The 18,296-nt window shown below is 37.2% G+C and overlaps 1 protein-coding gene and 1 pseudogene across 2 annotated transcripts in view; one reads left to right on the forward strand and one right to left on the reverse strand.

Annotated features, from left to right (window-relative positions):
* The first annotated feature begins 300 nt into the window (after positions 1-300).
* The window catches only part of HIKESHI (heat shock protein nuclear import factor hikeshi), a 38,201-nt gene continuing 20,205 nt past the window's right edge, over positions 301-18,296 (forward strand). Inside the window, exons 1-2 of one of the 2 annotated variants that reach the window (XM_037142816.2) lie at positions 301-536; positions 4,661-4,898. In XM_037142816.2, the coding sequence (XP_036998711.1) occupies positions 507-536; positions 4,661-4,898 (268 nt within the window). In that variant the 5' untranslated portion in view covers positions 301-506. Of the gene's footprint in view, positions 537-684; positions 934-4,660; positions 4,899-18,296 lie in introns of those variants that run through there. The other variant, XM_053670857.1, reaches the window with a different exon arrangement.
* Positions 14,964-17,414, reverse strand: LOC119047393 (NADH dehydrogenase [ubiquinone] 1 alpha subcomplex subunit 3-like; annotated as a pseudogene).

Genomic DNA, 18,296 nt, shown 5'->3' on the forward strand with positions numbered 1-18,296 from the left:
ACTGGTCATTCTGGGCAATTTCCTCGCCTACAAAATGGAGATAATAATGCCTACTTTAAAAGGTTTTTGTAAGGCTCTAGTAAAGAGATGATTGTAAACCGCACTGCGAGAAACACCTCCCATCGGTATTATATTACGAAATTTGGAATCTGGACGGTCAACTCCGATGGGTAAAAACCTCCTGGGGGCCTCCCCGGAAGCCCGCGCAGGGCCCTCTGGGACATGTAGTCTTGCCTTGGTGCCGGCCAGCCATTCTCTTCTAACTGGGGCAGCCAGGTGTAAGCCCCGGAAGTACTTGATGCCTGAGAAGCGCGCTGGTTGGGCAGGGTGGATCAGTAGTCAGGGCTAGAAGGCGTTCCTGCCGCTGGCATGGATCCTCTGTAGCGGCTTGGCTTGCGCTCTCCTGCTCGTTTGGAAGGTCTTTGGGCTCCGGTAGTGTAGTAGTCCCAGGACTTCTAGTCCCTGGCTTCGGTACCCGCCGGCTGAGCGGAGCAGACGCCGCCGCCATGTTTGGCTGCTTGGTGGCGGGGAGGCTGGTGAGGATGGGGCCGGGTGATACCAGGCAGGGGGCAGGACACCAAGGGCGAGGCTCCAGGAAGGGGAAGGTGCTCGGGACCCAGTGGTGCGGAGACAACCCCCCAGGTCTACTTTCCGGCTTAGTGTGGAGTGGCGAGTGGACGCTGAGTGTTCATTGTTTTGACCCCCGGCTTGGTCATTTGAGTAGTCACATATTAGCTGCCGTTTATCGAGTGGGGAATGCACGCCTTTTGTCCAGTCTCGTCATTTTAGCCTTCTATCTAGTGCTTATTTGGCAACCCAAATTTAACCCTCACAATTTGTGAGGTGGTTATTATTCGATCCATTTTGCAGCTGAGAAATTGAAGCCCAGTCGGCAGTATAAGCCCTCGCCTAAGCTCATAGAGTGAATTAGAGGTAAATTTGGAATTTTAATCGAGGCTGTAGCGTCGATTAAAGCGTCACTTGCTGGGGTATTAGAATTCAGTAAGACTAGTACCGGGAATTTTTCAGGAATAATCTGGAAGGTGTACGGTATTTTGCTTGAATCACCTAGAGATTCATTTCAAACCGCACTCCTTGCACCTGGAGTTCTTTTTCTTACTCTCGTCACCCTGCTTTGTTAAATGTTAAGATTTTCATACGTTTTTGATAATGTATTCTGCATATGGTTATAAGGAATCACAAAGATAGATTGGAGATGACTGGCCTCAGAAAGTTTTTTTGTCTCTTTAGTGATTGGGTGTTTCTTTTGGTGATGGTGATAATTGGTACCGTATTTTGCAGTGTATGATGCAAAGTACACTTTTTGGGGGGCCCAAGCTTTTGATGGAAAATAAGGATGGACGTTATACGTGGGTAGTACTAATTCCGTATCTATATAAATGTTTTTAATTCTTTTGTTTATGCTTATGGGTTAAAAGTGTAACTCTAGAAAGCAATAGCAACATCCTCATGCAAAATAATACCCTGGAATACGACAGTTGGTTTTGTTTATAAACATAAGTAAATAGGTAATTTAATAAAAAAATTAAAACGAAAGGGTTTTTTTTCCCTGAAAGTTTGGGCCAAAAAGGTGGGTGCACACTATGCATGGGAGCCCATAATTCACAGCAAAATATGGTAATACTAGTGAGACAACTTTGGATTGTCCTTGCTTTGATTAAAAAAAAAAAAGAAAGGACCAGCCAGAGATGAGTGTGAGACTTGGAAGAATTAGTGTCATTAGTGAATGACTTTTAAAAAAATGTGTGTTTTCTTAAAAGAATTAAAAGGCCGTATGTCCATGTATCTTTCATGTCAACTAATTTGGAAGTTTTTGTTATAGCAATACCTGTTTATTTACCTAATATTTCTGTAATGAATATCCAGTAGAAGTTATTTTAAGGTTTTTGGGGGATTGTAAACTATAATTCTGGAGTATTAGAACATGTTCAAATGTAGGGCAAATAAATGCAGCAATACCTGCGTTACGTTAGTTATGTTATCAGTTATGTTATTCTTTTGTTACAAAAATTCACTTATCTAAGTGTTCCTTCCTTGAAAAAAATTTTGAAATAAAAGAGATACCCTTTCTGTATTTTTTTCAAAGTTTGCCCTGCCCTATACATAGAAGTAAAAAGGAGGGGCCTAAGTTTCTCCTTTTCCTTTATTTATTTGTTTATTTTTAGAGAGGGGGAAGGGAGGAAGAATGGGAGAGATACATTGGTTGGCTGCCTCTTGCATATACCCCAATCAGGGACTGACTCACAACTCAGGCATGTGCTCTGACTGGAAATTGAACTGGCAGCTTTTAAGTTCAGATACTAGCACTCAAATCCACTGAGCCATGCCAGCCAGGGTTTTTAAAAAAAATTTTTTTTAAAAACTGATTTTGGAGTGGGGAGAGAAGCACCAATTTGTTGTTTCACTTACTTATGCATTCATTGATAGCTTCTTATATGTGTCCTGACCAGGGATTGAACCCACAACCTTGATATGTGGGGATGGTGCTCTAACCAACTGAATTATTGGGCTATGGCAAGAGATACATACCACCTGTTTGCTTAAGGTTGATGATTAGAGTGTTGTAATCCAGACTTAACAGAATGTCTGGTACCTTATACAGAGTTGACATTTAAGAAATATTTACTTTGCCAAATTATTTTAGGACTTGTATCATAATTTCATACGCCTTTTAATATGTGCATGTCACAACCTGGTGAAATTGAATTTAATACTGATACAGGCAGTTTGGTTTATACTTAACGTTCGTCCTGTGTTTCTCTGTATTTAAACCAGAGGGTTTTAATTGTGTCGGAAAACTTAGAAGAGGGAACCAAAGCTTGACTTTAAGAACACTCATCCTTGGTCTCTTGGGAATAAATTTAGGGCAATTGATATTTATCATTGACACATATGTACAATATTATAGCAGTATATTGGTGACTAGAAAGGCAATAGCAATTAAAAAGCTAAAAACCTCAGGGAAGGTAAACTCTTAGCCTGTTGACCATAGTGCACTCAAATTGATACTTCTTTTTGCTGGATGTTTATAGGAATTAGCAATTTTCTTAAATTTTTTGTAAAAATGAATTTGTGAAAGATTTCTTAGACTTCAAAACAAAATACGATATCATTCTATAAATTGATGTTCAATTCTAGGGCAGAAAAATAGATTAGCAAATGATTTGAGTAAACTTTAAAAATACCCAGTTAGCACATTCAAGGTAGAATTTTTATATTTTATATACAGTTTGTTTTTGTTATTTGGAATAGTTTTGCTCTGTAAAGTTTGTGTGAGCACTAAATGGGTAAATACTGAATTATTGCCCTTAGGGGAAATACAGGGTTAGGGTCCTGCAAGCATCTGGTCTCAATTTTATCAGTTTTGTTTTATGTGTTTGTGTTTAAAGACATCTTATCTAATATGTATTATTGATTTGTTAACATTGGACTCTGCCAGTAGCACTATAACTCATGTCTGAATGAAACTTATGTAACACTTATTTTCTCAGTAAGGCACCTACCAGTCTTGTTGGGTTTAGAAGCATTATTTCAGCCTGGCCATTTAAAACAGTCAAGTCAAGTCACCAACAAAAATGCAAACAAACATGGCACTAAATCGACTGTGAAAAGGACATTTGTTTACAGTATGAACGCTGAAACCAGAAGGCACAATATAGTTTTGTTCCTCAGCTGGGAACATGTCCATCAGGCAACTCAAATTTTTTGCAGCTTTAAAAGTGCAACAAGTAATGGTTTTGGGGTTATAAATATATTTTAGTGAGTAGGCAAATAAGCAAGTGTGGAATCTCCAAATAATGAAGATTGAGTAAATACCTCTGGGTTGCTTACCCATTTTAATTACCTGAGGTTCTTTACCTTCAAATTAGAGGATCACAGCTTAGTAGTATATTTTTAATAAACTTTCATTAAAAATTTATTATTTAAAAAAAAATCCCCCCTGCGGATGTATTTCTTGGTTTTAGAGAGAGAGAGAGGAGGGAGAGAGAGAGAGAACATGGATCAGTTGTCTCCTATAGGCCTGACCACCCCAACAGACCAGGGGTTGAACTTGCAACCTAGTTATGTTCCCTGACCAGGAATCAATGGAACTTCAACCTTTTGGTGTGTGGGATGATGCTCCAGCCAACTGAGCCATCTGGCCAGGGTGAACAATCTTTCATTTTTATAACATTTTGAAGCTGTAGTGATTTACTTTTATAGGTAGAATCCTTCCAAGGGACTTCCGAGATATTTAGTTACATTTTTAAAAGATTACATTAATGAAATTATTTTTAATGCCAAGTATTTTTTGATTCCTTATTTTTAAAAATATTTCTAAGTTTTCAATTACAGTTGACATACAATATTATATTAGTTTTAGATGTACAACATAGGATAGCATATATAGTTATTAGAATATTATAGACTATATGCCCTTTGCTGTACTTTATATACCATGTTTTCATAGGATTCACTATTAATATTAGCATTCTCTCTGATATATTTGGTAATTCTATAATTAGAGTCTCATATTAATCCCAAGTTTTACTTGGTATAATGACTATAATTGACTGCTTGGTAACAGCTTATATCAATACTATAAGGGTTATAAAAACTCATCAAACTATTGCACTGAGACAAGTTTCTTATTTTCTAGGTGCAAACAGTTGCACAGCAAGTGGCAGAAGATAAATTTGTTTTTGACTTGCCTGATTATGAAAATATCAACCACGTTGTGGTTTTTATGCTGGGAACAGTCCCATTTCCTGAGGGAATGGGAGGATCTGTCTACTTTTCCTATCCTGATTCAAATGGAATGCCAGTATGGCAACTCCTAGGATTTCTCACGAATGGGAAACCAAGTGCCATCTTCAAAATTTCAGGTCTTAAATCTGGTAAGAATAATGTATTGAAATAGTTTCATAATTAAACTGTTTTCTTAAACAACATACCATAGAATATGACTTTTTAAATACTTCATTATATATTTTCAGGTTGCTAAAGTAATATATAACATATTTTTAAAAAGGTGATCCTGAAACATTTGAAAAATAGTAAGTGAAAGGCCTTAGCTCCTCACACTCCCATTCTCTGTCCCTGGAAAGAGTCACTCACTGTTCTCTTTGTGTGGTATATACTGTTATGAAGGAATTTTTCTGAATTAATGGGTGTTTTAATAAAGAGGGGAATCTTGGCATAATTGTAACATGCACATCTGTGTTTTAACTAAACAGATAAACCAAATAGACTCATACAGGAAATAAAATGAGAGTCATTTTTTTTATGAGGACGTTTAAACAGTTAGATTTGATTACCCCTTCAGTGTTCTTCTGCTGGTTGTATTGCTGTTGCATATTTTAGACCTCAGAGGGACATAATCCTTGCTTTGATGCTTTTGAGTTATTTTGTGAAGAAATGTGAAAATAAAACTAGGTATCATTTACTCCCATTGAATCTCTGGTTTCTTTGAAAATCTAGATGAAAACAGACATAGAGATTCTTAGAATATAAATGTACATTCTCCTAGAGATTGTCTAGCCTGATGGGGACTCCTTTGTAGGTGATTGTCCCCTTAGCTCTTGCTGCTTCCAGGATTCTTTCCTTCATTTTAATTTTGGCTAATGTAATTATGATATGCCTTGGTGTGTTTCTTCTTGAGTCCAACTTTTTGATACTCTCTGGGCTTCTTGGATTTCTTGGAAGTCTATTTCCTTTGCCAGATTGGGGAAATTTTCTTTTATTATTTGTTCAAATAGTTTTTCCACTGGTGGTTGTGTCTTTCCCCCTTCTGGTACCCCTATAATTCGGATATTGGAGCGTTTAAAGATGTCCTGGAGGTTCCTAAGCTTCTCCTCATTTTTCTGAATTCTTATTTCTTCATCCTTTCTGTTTGATCATTTTTTTCTTCCTTCTGGTCCACTCCATTGATTTGAGTCCCAGTTTTTTTTCATCTCTATGGGTTTCCTGTGGAATTCCATTCATTTCCCTTAATTTAGCCTTCATATGTTTCTCTAATTTGTGGCTATAATCCACCAGATCTGTGAGGAAGCTGATGACCAGTGTTTTAAACTGTGCGTCTGAGAGTTTTGCTATTTCTTCGTCACTTAGATTTATCTCTGGGGCTTTGAGTTCTCCCTGCGACATTTTTGGTCTGTTCTGGCCCTTTAAGTGGGAGAAGCGGCGCCTTGGAGTCCCGGGTCGCTGGGTTGTGACGCTGTATGTGGGGGCGTGGTCAGAGCGGGGAAATGGTGGCGCCGCCGCCGCCCACTCCCTCACTCGCGCGCAACCAGGCAACCACAGTCAACTCGCTGCCACCGCCTCCCCACTGTCTCCTCTGTAGTCGCTCACCCGGTGGGTTGCTCGGTTGCTTACTAGGTCCAATCCTGGGTTTGGAACCCGTGCGACTGGATTCGCGCGTCTGGATTCCGCGCCCGGGTCCGACCGAGCCCTCCTTTGTACCTCCTCACCAGACGCCGGTTTCGCCCCTTCCGGTCGGGCTGAAGAATTTGTTGTTAGCGGACTTCCGAAAAGTTCAGTTTTCCGTGTTCTGGTTGTGTTTTCTGATGCTAATATTTAGTTGTCCCTAAACTTGGTTGTGTGAGGAGGCACGGCACATCCACCTAAACCTCCATCTTGGCGGAAGTCTACATATTGTTTAGTATTAGCTCTGAACAAACTTTAGGGGAATTAACAAAATAATCTCAAGTTACTTTTTTTCCTTCTTTGTGGCTGTGCCTAGAAATACTAAATAGTCTATAAGTAGAAAAAAACAGACAATTCATTACATTCTTGTGAGATTACTCGTTATATATGAAGAGAGTAATAAAGGAACCACAGAGAGAAGATAAGTCATTTGTAACTGAGCAGCAATTAGTCAGTTTAGCAGATATATCAAGAGCATGAATAGAGACAGAAAATCCAATAGAGTACTATCCTCAAAGTGCAAAGGAAAAATAAAATAATTCTGAAAACTGTCATTTTAAGGATTTTATTTATTTACTTTTAGAAAGAGGGGAAAGGAGGGAGAGAGAAATCCATCAGCTGCCTCTTGCACACCCCCAAGTGGGGATCTGACCTCAACCCTGGCATGTGCCCTGCCTGGGAATCAACTGGTGACCTTTCGGTTCACAGGTGGGCGCTCAATCCACTGGGCCATACCAGCCACAGCAAGAAAACTCATTTTTGAAATAAAGGAAAAATAAATGTATTTTCTAATGGAGATAAAGAGAGTTTACTGCTCATAGACTACTACTGAAAGAATTACTAAAGGCATTTGTACTTATAGGAGGAAATTGAACCCAGGATGTAGAAGAGGATGCAAGACACAAAGATAGCAAAGAAATTGGTAGACATGTAGACAGACCTGGACAACCTGATCTTTTATAAAACAATAAATGCACAGAATTAAATACTTTACTAGAAAACAGCACATATGACAGAAGGGGCAGTGACCTGAGTTAAAGCTTTTTGAGGTGCTTTCATGTAGAAAGAGCAATAATATTGTAGTTCTGTTAAAATTTTAAGGAGAACTAAAAAAAGTGAAATAGCATAATATTAAAGCCAAAATAAGCTGATGGAAATAATTTCAACTATGTCAATTATTAAAATAAATGCAAAGAGACTAAATTTACCAGAGAAAAGATGGAGACCATAGGGTGGGGTGATTTTATTTTTTTTAAGGCAGCAAGCGAATAATTACAGTGGTACCTTGGTACTTGTCGTTAATTTGTTCTGGACCTTGTGATGAGTGCCTAAACCAATGAGTACCGAACAATCAACAAATGATGAAGTATTTTCTCTTGGCGGTAGGAGGGCAGCAGCCCTCATAATTATGGCATTATGAGACATACAAGCCCAAGCAAGTGCGATCAATCCTGAGCAGAGTCCCAAGCAAGCACCATGTGCCGAAACATTTTTTTTTCTCATCAAAATGTTTAAGTAGCCATGGCTGGTGTGGCTCAGTGGATCAAGTACCCGCCTGAAAACCAAAGACTCATCAGTTCAATTCCCAGTCAGGGCACATGCCTGGGTTGCAGGCCAGCTCCCTGGTGAGGGGCGAGGGAGAGGCAACCACCCCTCACGAGAGGGGAAGAGGATGTTTCTTTTCCTCTCTTTCTCCCTCCCTTCCCCTCCATCTAAAAATAAATAAATAGAATGTTTGAAAAAATGCACAGGTACAGGATTTGGTGAGTTCTGAAGTTGATGAGTATGATGAGTACTGAGATATGACTGGATATTGTTCTTTATGAGTAATCGGTCTAAAACATTATAATATAAAGAATCAAATCTATATGTATATTGATTATATACATTAATCTTAAGAAAACTTAGAATAAGGCAAAAACCATTATGAAGAATTAAGAGATTTATTCACTAGGAATGAGAATTCACCAGGAAGATTTAAGTATTTCTGGGAAAAGGTGAATGTCATGAGTTTGTCTACATATAACATAACTTCAAATATATAAAAAAATTGACATAATGATAAATGGACAGCCCTAATGTTAATATTTTAATAAGCCTTTTGATAATTAACATATCAAGTAGATCATTAATAAAGAAGGAAGGTTTGAATAAAAGAATTAATAGGCTTGAGCTAATGGACATTTATGAAACCCTGCAACTGATAGGTTGTGCATAATGGGGGAAAAGGAGTTTACAGTTTGTATGTAAAATAATACAATAATTAATTAATAATATAAGAATAAAGACTTTAACGTATTCAAAACTATAAGTGTACTTTTGTCCCACTCCATATTCTTTATTTTTAGAGAGAGAGTGGTAGAGAAGGAGAAAGAGGGAGAGAAATAATGATCAGTTACCTCTCACACACCCCCAACTGGGGACCTGGCCAGCATCCCAGGGATGTGTCCTAACTGGTAATTCAACCAGTGACCTTTGGTTCACAGGCTGGCACTCAGCCCATTGAGCCACACCAGCCAGGACTATGTACATTTTTAATACACAGAATATTAATGAAATTTCACCACATACCAAGTCACAAAGTAAGCTGTAGCAAATACCAGTCAGTCATACAATGCACAGTGTGATGTAATTATAAATCAAAAGATAAAACATTGTCATGTTTAGAAATTTAAAAATATTTACAAATAATTCATGGGTCATAGAAGAAATGGTCATGGAAAATAAACTTCTACAGAAACCAAACAGAAGAAACCCCTTCAGAATCAAACCTTCTGAATGCTGGTTAAGGGAATACTAAAGAGATTGATTCATAGGCTGAACTGTATATGTAAATATGGAAAAAGAGATTGAAACGAGTGAGCTAAGTATTTAACTTACGCAGCCTAAAGAAACTAGAAGAAAATAACAGTGCTAAGTGTAGGAATTAATGAAAGAAAGCAAAGAAACAACAACGGGCTTAAATAAAAATGTGATTCTTTGAAAAGACTAATAAAATGATGAGTCACCCAAAAAATGTATTGAGGAAAAAGAAGGTACAAATAATATTAAAAATACAAAGATGAGGATATAACTATAAATATAGTAGAGGTTAATTTTTATGAGGAATTTTATGCCAATACATTTGACAATGACAAAGTAACAGATGAGATTGACTACTTTTTAAGAAAAATATACTAAACACTGAATAAACAGTAAATTAAAATCTTGAATAGTGTGATTAATGAAGTTAAAATCAGTAATTGAAAATATACCTCTCCCTTCCACAAGCAGCTATCAGGCTCAGACTATTTATAAAGTTCAAGTAAATCTTTATGAAACAGATTGTTCTTATCTTTTATAAACTGTCAGAAAATAGGACAAGAGGCAAAGTTACCCAGTTTGTATTCTGAAGCTAATATGACCTTCATATCAAAAAGGACAAAGGCAGCACTAGCTGGTGTGGCTGAGTGGATTGAGCGCTGGCCTGGGAATCAAAGGGCTGCTGGTGTGATTCCCAGTCAGGGCACACACCTGGGGTGTGGGCCAGGTCCCCAGTAGGGGGCACGTGAGAGGCAACCACACACTGATGTTTCCTTCTCTTTCTCCCTCTCTTCCCCTCTCTATAGTAAATAGATAAAATCTTTTTTAAAAAAAAGGACAAAGGCAATGTGAGAGGAAATTTTGCTTAAGCCAATTTTATTTATTTTGACTTTTTACATCTATTTACATAAAAAAGTTATAAGGTAAATTTAACAAAGTATCTTGTTTTGAAAAACTTTACTATAGAAAATTCAAGCATATATAAAAGCAGATGAAATGGAATATTACACCTGTCTCTAATCATCCAGCTTCATAAATGCCCTATTCATTGATAATGTTATTTCATTTATATTTTCACACACTTCTTCCTTATGTTATTTAGAAGGGGATTCCAGAATCACAACATGTAGTAGGTAAATATATTAGTATGTTTATAAAAGAGCTGGTCTTTTTAAATAACAAATGCAATACTGTTACCACATCTAAAAGCAAACAATAATTCCTTAATATTGATTATCTAATCGGTGTTTAGATTTCCAGTGGTCTCAGAGGTTTTATTTTTATATATTTTAAACTTTCAGTACTTTCAGTCAGCCTCTGTAAGGTCCTTGCATTGATTGTAACTGGCTGATAGCTCTCTATCGTTTATAAAAAAGATGCAATATATTCTCTGATTTATCTTTTCAGTAAATTAGTTGGATTTAAAGATTTGATCAGATTTTACTTTGATTTAAAAACTTTTTGGGAAGGTTATTATATGTAGAGGTGTATTTTTTAGTGTCTACATTAATTCAATAGGGGCTCAAAATAATAACATTCGAAACATTCAAATGTTCTCATTTCAGTTACTAGCTGTAAAGAGACTTGTATATCTAATATTTGGTTACACAGGGGAAGAGTAATTAAGGAAAGGTGGGATAAATGCATGATTCTTTCTCTTCATATACCAGTGTTTAAACAAGTGAGTTGATTTCTGACCTTCAGAAGCAATGAATATTTTAAAAATAATTATGAAATTATGGATATATATATGTTGTATATTTATTTATATTGAGGTATTTTTACCATTGGTATACCATCGGGGTCCATTGGACCTAATTTTCACTTTTCATTTTCTTTCATAGGCAGATATTGATATTTCATGACTTATCTTTTCTGAAGAAATCTTCTAAAGAAAAGAGAAAATTAACTTTTTAAAACAGTTTAATAGCTTTTTTGAATTATAATTGAACAAAGAGCACATATTTAAAGTGTGTAGAGTTTGAATATTTTGATATATTGTGTACACCTGGAAAACCATCACCACAATCCAGAGAGATGAATTTGTCTGTGTCTCCCAAGTGTTTCCTGGGGCTCTTTTGTAATTCCCTCTCCTGTGTCTGCCTTCACCCTGAGCAACTGTTGATCTGCTTTCTGTCATGATAAAGTACTTAGCTTTTTCTAGAGCTTTATATAAATAAAATACAGTATGTATTCTTTTTTACCTGGCTTCTTTCACTCAGCATAATTATTTTAGAGTCATGTTGTATTGTGTATCAGTAATTCACTCCTTTTTATTGTTGGGTAGAATTGTTGTTGGATCTACTACAACTTGTTTATCCATTTACATGTTAATGGACATTTAGATTATTTACAGTTTGGGCTCATAAAACAAAGCTACTAGAAACATTCGTGCTCAGAATTTTGTATGAAGATATGCTTTCATTTCTCTTGGGTAAATACCCGGGAGGGCAGTGGCTGGATCATACGGTACTTTCACGTACAACTTAAGGAACTGCCAAACTATTTTGTAGCATGGTTGTTTGATTTTACATTTTAACCAGCCAGTGTATGTGAGTTCTAAGTTCCTCTTTGTCCTTCCCAACACTTGGTTTGTTAACTTTAGGTGTTTAACTAGGTGTGTAGTAGAATCCCATTGTGTTTTAAATGTGCATTTCCCTAATGACTAGTAATATTGAGCTTTTTAAAATATGCTTACTTGCTCTCTCCATAGCTTCCTTGATGTAGTGTCTGTTCAGATCTTTTGCCTGTTTTTTTTAAATTGGATTGTGTTCTTATTATTGAGTTTTGAGAGTTCTATACATATTCTCAAAACAACTTATTTATAAGATACATGAATTGAAAATATTTTTTCTAGTCTTTTTTAAAATGATGTATTTATTTTTAGACAGAGGGGAAGGTGAGAGAAAGAGAGTGAGAGAGACATTAATGTGTTGATGTTTCCTGCATCCCCTACTTGGGGACCTGGCCCACAACTCAGGCATGTGCCCTGACTGGCAATTGAAACAGCATCCCTTTGGTTCGCAGGCTGGTGGTGCTCAATCCACTGGGCCACACCATCCAGGCCTTTTTTGTAGTACTTTTATCTTTTAACAGTGTCTTTTGTAGGACAGAAGTTTTTAATTTTGATGAAGTCCAGGGTTTCAGTTTGTTCTTTTCTGGGTTGTGCCCTTGGTGTTTTAAGAAATCTGCCTAATGCAAGGTCACAAAGGTTTTCTCATAGAAAGTTTTTACTTTTAGATTTTACATTTATACCTGGAATACAATTTGAATTTTTAGTGCAAGGTATGGATTGAAGTTCAATTTTATTTTAGTTTTTTGCAAATGAATATTAAACTGTTGCAGTATCATTTGTTGAAAAGATGACACATTTTTCTCCATCTCATCAAGCATGTTCACTTGATATTCACTTGGAGGCTCTTAAACTGCTCTGTGTAGATGTAAAATATAAACATATACAAGTAAGTATTTATGAGTATTTATTGTAAACATACACAAATGGATATTTATATAAGAATTTAGGTACTGATTTAAAAAGGAAAGAAAGAAATGGAAATAAATACAGCAGTTGTTTTTAAAACACTAAATCCGTAGTTGAAAACATGCTAGTAGATTACCTGGATACTGGAAAATATAGTAATAAGCAGTACAGGAAGAGGAGCAGTACAACTACTTTGGGGAGAGAGAGATGTTTTTACTTTGGATTTAAGGATCCTATGGAACATGATAGTAGTGCCTTAAATATGAAGTGGTTGATTTGTTTTTATAGCAATGGGCCAGTAGTCAGCTGTTAACATAGTTGGAAAATACAGGCTTATTTTGTACATAGCCTTATATGCATTGATTAAGGTTAATACTGGCTGCCAGCTGGTAGACCAGGACCCATTGGTTGTTTTTGGAGATGGACCAATGAAGTCAATTTAATGGTCCCCACCTTACCCTTCCTCGCTTTGCCCTAGCTCTACCAACATTCTGAGTTGGGAAAGGGGTACAACATCTCTCTATTATTTATGATCATCACTATATGTTCTGCAGTAGATGCTTTGGGAATAGTGAAAGGTGTTTTTTCCTATCCTTTTTGCATTGTCTTGTCTGTCTTTTTCCTTTTTTCTCATGACACCAAAAAGGTTAGGAGTTGTAGAGGGTGGGCATTCTGAGATCATAAGAAGATTCATCCAATCTAGAGAAAATTCATTAATCAAAAATGAATTAATCAGCACTGGCTGGTGTGGCTCAGTAGATTAGTGCTGGCCTATGTGTCAGAGAAATTTAATCTTTTTCGTTTAGAAAAGAAAGTCTGCTAACTTTCAGGCAGTATATATATACCTCTTTCAAACAGTTTTATATTACTTGGTAATCTAAAATTTATTAATACCTCTGGATGGGAATTTGGGTTGTTTCCATATTTTTTATCATTTTACTAGCAATGCTATAATAAATATTCTTACACATATCTCCGTACATATTTGTTAGCGCTGTAGTTCTGTAGTAGAAACTCCTGGAAGTGGAACTGAATTCCCGAATTATTACGGCCTTTTAAAACAAATGGTGCAGGAGGCCTGGAGAAAGGTCCTGAATGTGGATCATCAGTCATGATTGTTATGGCAGTTTTCAGAAAGTCCTAACAAAGGTACAGTGTACTTAGTACTTTATAAAACCCTAATAGAGCATATTCTTTTTTTCAAAAGATTTTATTTATTTTTAGAGAGGGGGGAAAGGGAGGGAGAAACAGAGGGACAGAAACATCAACACGTTGCTTCCCACATGCCCCCAACTGGTGACTTGGCCTGCAACCCAGGCATGTGCCCTGACTGGGAATCAAACCAGCAACATTTTGGTTCGCAGACTGTTACTCAATCCACTGAGCCATACCAGCCAGGGCTAATTGAACATGCTCTTGCCAAGTATGTTAACAGAGTAAGCCATTGAGTATTAGAATGGAAGCCTCTAAAAATAACTTAATCTAATTCTTAATTTTACTGTTGAGACTCTTGAGATCTAGAAAGTTTTAGAGTGTTTTCCTAAAAGAGAGCAGGGGTTAGGATCTGGATACTTCATTTTAGTTTAGTATTCTAAATTAGATTTTTTCTTTTTCCAAAGTAAGTTTAAGGCCCTGGCTGGTGTGGTTCAATGGACTGAGAGCTGGCCTGTGAACTGAGGGGTTGCAGGTTCAATTCCTGGTCAGGGCACATACCTGAATTGTGGGCCAGGTCCCCAGGTAGGGGCATGCTGGAGGCAACCTATGTTTCTTTCTCACATTGATATTTCTCTCCCTCCCCTTTTCTCTCCCTTCCCCTCTCTCTACCAAAACAAACAAACAAAAACAACACAATGAGTTTAAGGCGAAAACTACATTCAAATTGCTTTCACATTGTTCTATGTGTATACCTCCCATTTTTACTTAATATTATTTCATATGGGTTATGAAATTTTGATTTGTTTAAAAGGTATTAAATTTTAGTTATCTCTCCTTTCCTTCCTTTACTATTAATAGGAAATAGATGAGATTTTAATTTCTTTAAAAGGAAAAGGAATTTATTTAATGACATGAGCTTCATACTGTCCTTTTTATTATTAGTATAGTATAGTATTTTGTTGATAAATTATTTTTTGATTACCTGTTCTTTGCCAGGTATTTGGTGTTTCCTCCCCAAATCTCTAAACATACTTTATCTTTCCAGTTGTTTGTTGCTAGTAGATAGAAGTACAATTGATTTTTTTTGTTTGTTTTGTTTTCACATTTTTATTGGGGCCCATATCAAAGGAAGTGTTTGCAGTTTCTTTAGCCCCTCCAAGCTTGGGCCCTGGGTGCCCTGGGGGTGGCTGGGCACACTGGGCATGTTCCCGTCATCTTGGATGGGCACTGGGTAGTTGTAGGGTATGACCTGGTTGATCATGGCAACATACCTGGTGTAGGGGCTGAAGGTGGCAGAATTACAATGAGGCCCCTGATGGTGAAGGAAACAACCAGTATTGGCTTCTTGGCCCAGGCATTCTTGAGAAAGGTGGCAAGTCTGCTGGCTGTCCTGGTCTTGGCAGTGGCAGTGGCTACAATTGATATTTTTAGTATTTTATGTTTTGTATTTTAAATAAGTAATATTTTAAAATATATTGATTATGCTATTTTGATTATGATTATTTTATTGATTATACTATTACAGTTGTCCCATTTTTTCTCCCTTTTATTCCCTTCTGCTCTGCAACCCCTCCCACCATCGATCCTTCACCTTAGTTTATGTCCATGGGTCATACATATAAGTTCTTCAGCTTCTCCATTTCCCATATTATTCTTAACCTCCCTCTGTCTATTGTGTACCTACGATTTATGCTTCTTATTCCCTGGGCCTTTTCCCCCACCTCCCCCTCCCCATTGATAAACTTCCATGTGATCTCTATTTCTGTGAATCTGTTCCTGTTCTAGTTGTTTGCTTAATTCTTTTTTGTTTTTAGATTCAGTTGTTGATAGTTGTGAGTTTGTGGTAATTTTATTGTCCATTTTTTGGATCATCTTTTTCTTAGATAAGTCCCTTTAACATTTCATATAATAAGGGCTTGGTGATGATGAACTCCTTGGACTTGACCTTATCTGGGAGCACTTTATCTGCCCTCCCATTTCTAATGATAGCTTTGCTGGATAGAGCCATTTTGGATGTAGATCCTTGCCTTTCATGACTTTGAATATTTCTTACCAGCTCCTTTTTGCCTGTAAGGGTTCTTTTGAGAAATCAGCTGATGGTCTAATGGGAACTCCTTTGTAGGTAACTGTCTCCTTTTCTCTTATTGTTTTTAAGATTCTGTCCTTATCTTTAATCTTGGCTAATGTAATTATGATGCGCCTTGGTGTGTGCTTCCTTGGGTCCAACTTCTTTGGGACTCTGAGCTTCCTGAACTTCTTAGAAGTCTTATTTCCTTTGGCAGATGGGGAAGTTTTCCTTCATTATTTTTTTCAGAGAAATTTTCAATTTCTTGCTTTTTCTCTTCTTCTTCTGGTATCCCTGTGATTCAGATATTGGAATGTTTAAAGATATCTTGGAGGTTCCTAAGTCTTTTCTCATTTTTTTGACTTCTTGTTTCTCCATTCTGTTCCAGTTGAATGTTTATTTCTTCCTTCTGATCCAAACCATTGATTTGAATCCCGTTTCCTTCCCATCACTGTTGGGAGAAACAGTGTTTTGTTGGTTCCCTGTATATTTTCCTTTAATTCACTTTTTCATAGTCCTCACTTTTTCCTCTGTTTTGACATAATACTCAACCATTTCTGTGAGCATCCTGATTACCAGTGTTTTGAACTGTGCATCTGATAGGTTGGCTATCTCTTCATCCCTTAGTTCTGTTTTTGGAGCTCTGATCTGTTCTTTCATTTGGGCCATATTTTTTTGTCCCAGCACACCTGTTACCATAGTAGGGAGCGGAGCTTTAGGTAATTGCCAGGGTGACACATCCCACATTGCTGTGTTGCAGTGGTGTATGTGGGAGAGGAGTCTGAGAGGGAACAGTGCTGCTTTATTGGCTCTTGGCTGGCTTTCACTCACTTTCTGTGCTACCCACAAGCAAATTGGCCCCTTCTGGTGCTGATTCCTAGGGTGGGTGAGTTTGTATATATTGTAGAACCCTGTCATTCTCTCTAGTGAACTCTCCTATGAGGTTGGGAGTTTCTCCCGCCATTACAAGCCCCTTAGGTTTTTAGTTAGGTTTTGAAGCTTTATTTACCCGCATTGGAACCCTGGGTTGCGTGGTCTGTCTCGCTCCCCAGTTGTTCCTCTTGGTTTATTCACACACAAAAGTGGGACCACCCAGTTTGCCAGCCATCTCCTTCCCCAGAGTCCTCTCTGCAGGCTGCCTGTCTCTGTCCCTCTCACCAGTCTGGATGAATGTTTCTTTAACTCCTTGGTTTTTAGACTTCCATACAATTCAATTTTATGGCAGTGCTGGTTATGTTTTGTTTTAAATTGGTTGTTGTCCTTTTGGTTGTGCAAGGAGGCAAAGTGGCCAGAAGTCTGAATTGATTTTTTTAGACTTCTTAGAGCAGTTTTAGATTTACAAACACAATTGAGAGAAAGGCGCATACTTTATACTTCTGTTCCCACACATGCATAGCTTCTTTTATTATCAACATCATTTATCAGAGTGGCACATTTTTTTGCCAAGGGTGAATGAATCTACATTGACACATTGTAATTACCCATAGTCCAGGTTAAAGGTTCACTCTTGCTGTTGTAGAGTCTGTGGGTTTGGACAAATGTATAATGTATGCATAATTATAGTATCGTAGAGTATTATCACTGTCCTAACAGCCCTCTGTGCTCTTCCTGTTCACTGCCTCACCCTATCCTTACTCCCAGCAACCACTGATTTTTTTGTTTTGACTCCATAGTTTTGCCATTTCCTGAATGTCCTGTAGTTGGCATCATGCAATATGAAGGCTTTTCAGATTGGCTATTTTCACTTAGTAAAATGCATTTAAGGTTCTTCCATATCTTTTCATAGCTTGAAAACTCATTTCATTTTACAGTTTAATATTTTAATGTCTGGATATACCAATTTATCTATTCACATACTAAGGGAGATCTTTGTTGCTTTCAAGTTTTGACAGTTATAAATAGGGCTGCTCTAAAGATCCATGCGAAGGTTTTTGTGTGCGTAGATGTTTTTCAGCTCCTCTGGGTAAATACCAAGTAGTACTATTGGTGGATCATATGGTAAGGGTATGTTTAGTTTTGTAAGAAACTGCCAAAGTGGCTGTACCATTTTGCATTCCTGCCAGCAATGTGTGAGAGTTCCTGTCACTCCACATACTTGTCAGCATTTGGTGTTGTCAAACAGTTGGTTTTTGTGTATTGACTGTATCCGGAAGGATGAAGAAAAGGTAACAGCAGGTGGGGAAAAGTAGGTTTACAGTTGTGAGTACATGAATGCATTGTTTATTCTTGTATTATTATTTATTAATTGTGTTTTTTCCATAAGAACAACTGTAAACAACTGTTATTCCTCTGTATGTAGAATATCTTGCTAAACCCCCTTATTCTAGTAGCTTCTTAGGATCGTCTATAATCATAATATCTGTGGAA

The sequence above is a fragment of the Artibeus jamaicensis genome, unplaced genomic scaffold, assembly GCF_021234435.1.
Source record: "Artibeus jamaicensis isolate MK-2021 breed Jamaican fruit bat unplaced genomic scaffold, CSHL_Jam_final contig_64, whole genome shotgun sequence".
In the NCBI taxonomy this organism is placed as follows: domain Eukaryota; kingdom Metazoa; phylum Chordata; class Mammalia; order Chiroptera; family Phyllostomidae; genus Artibeus; species Artibeus jamaicensis.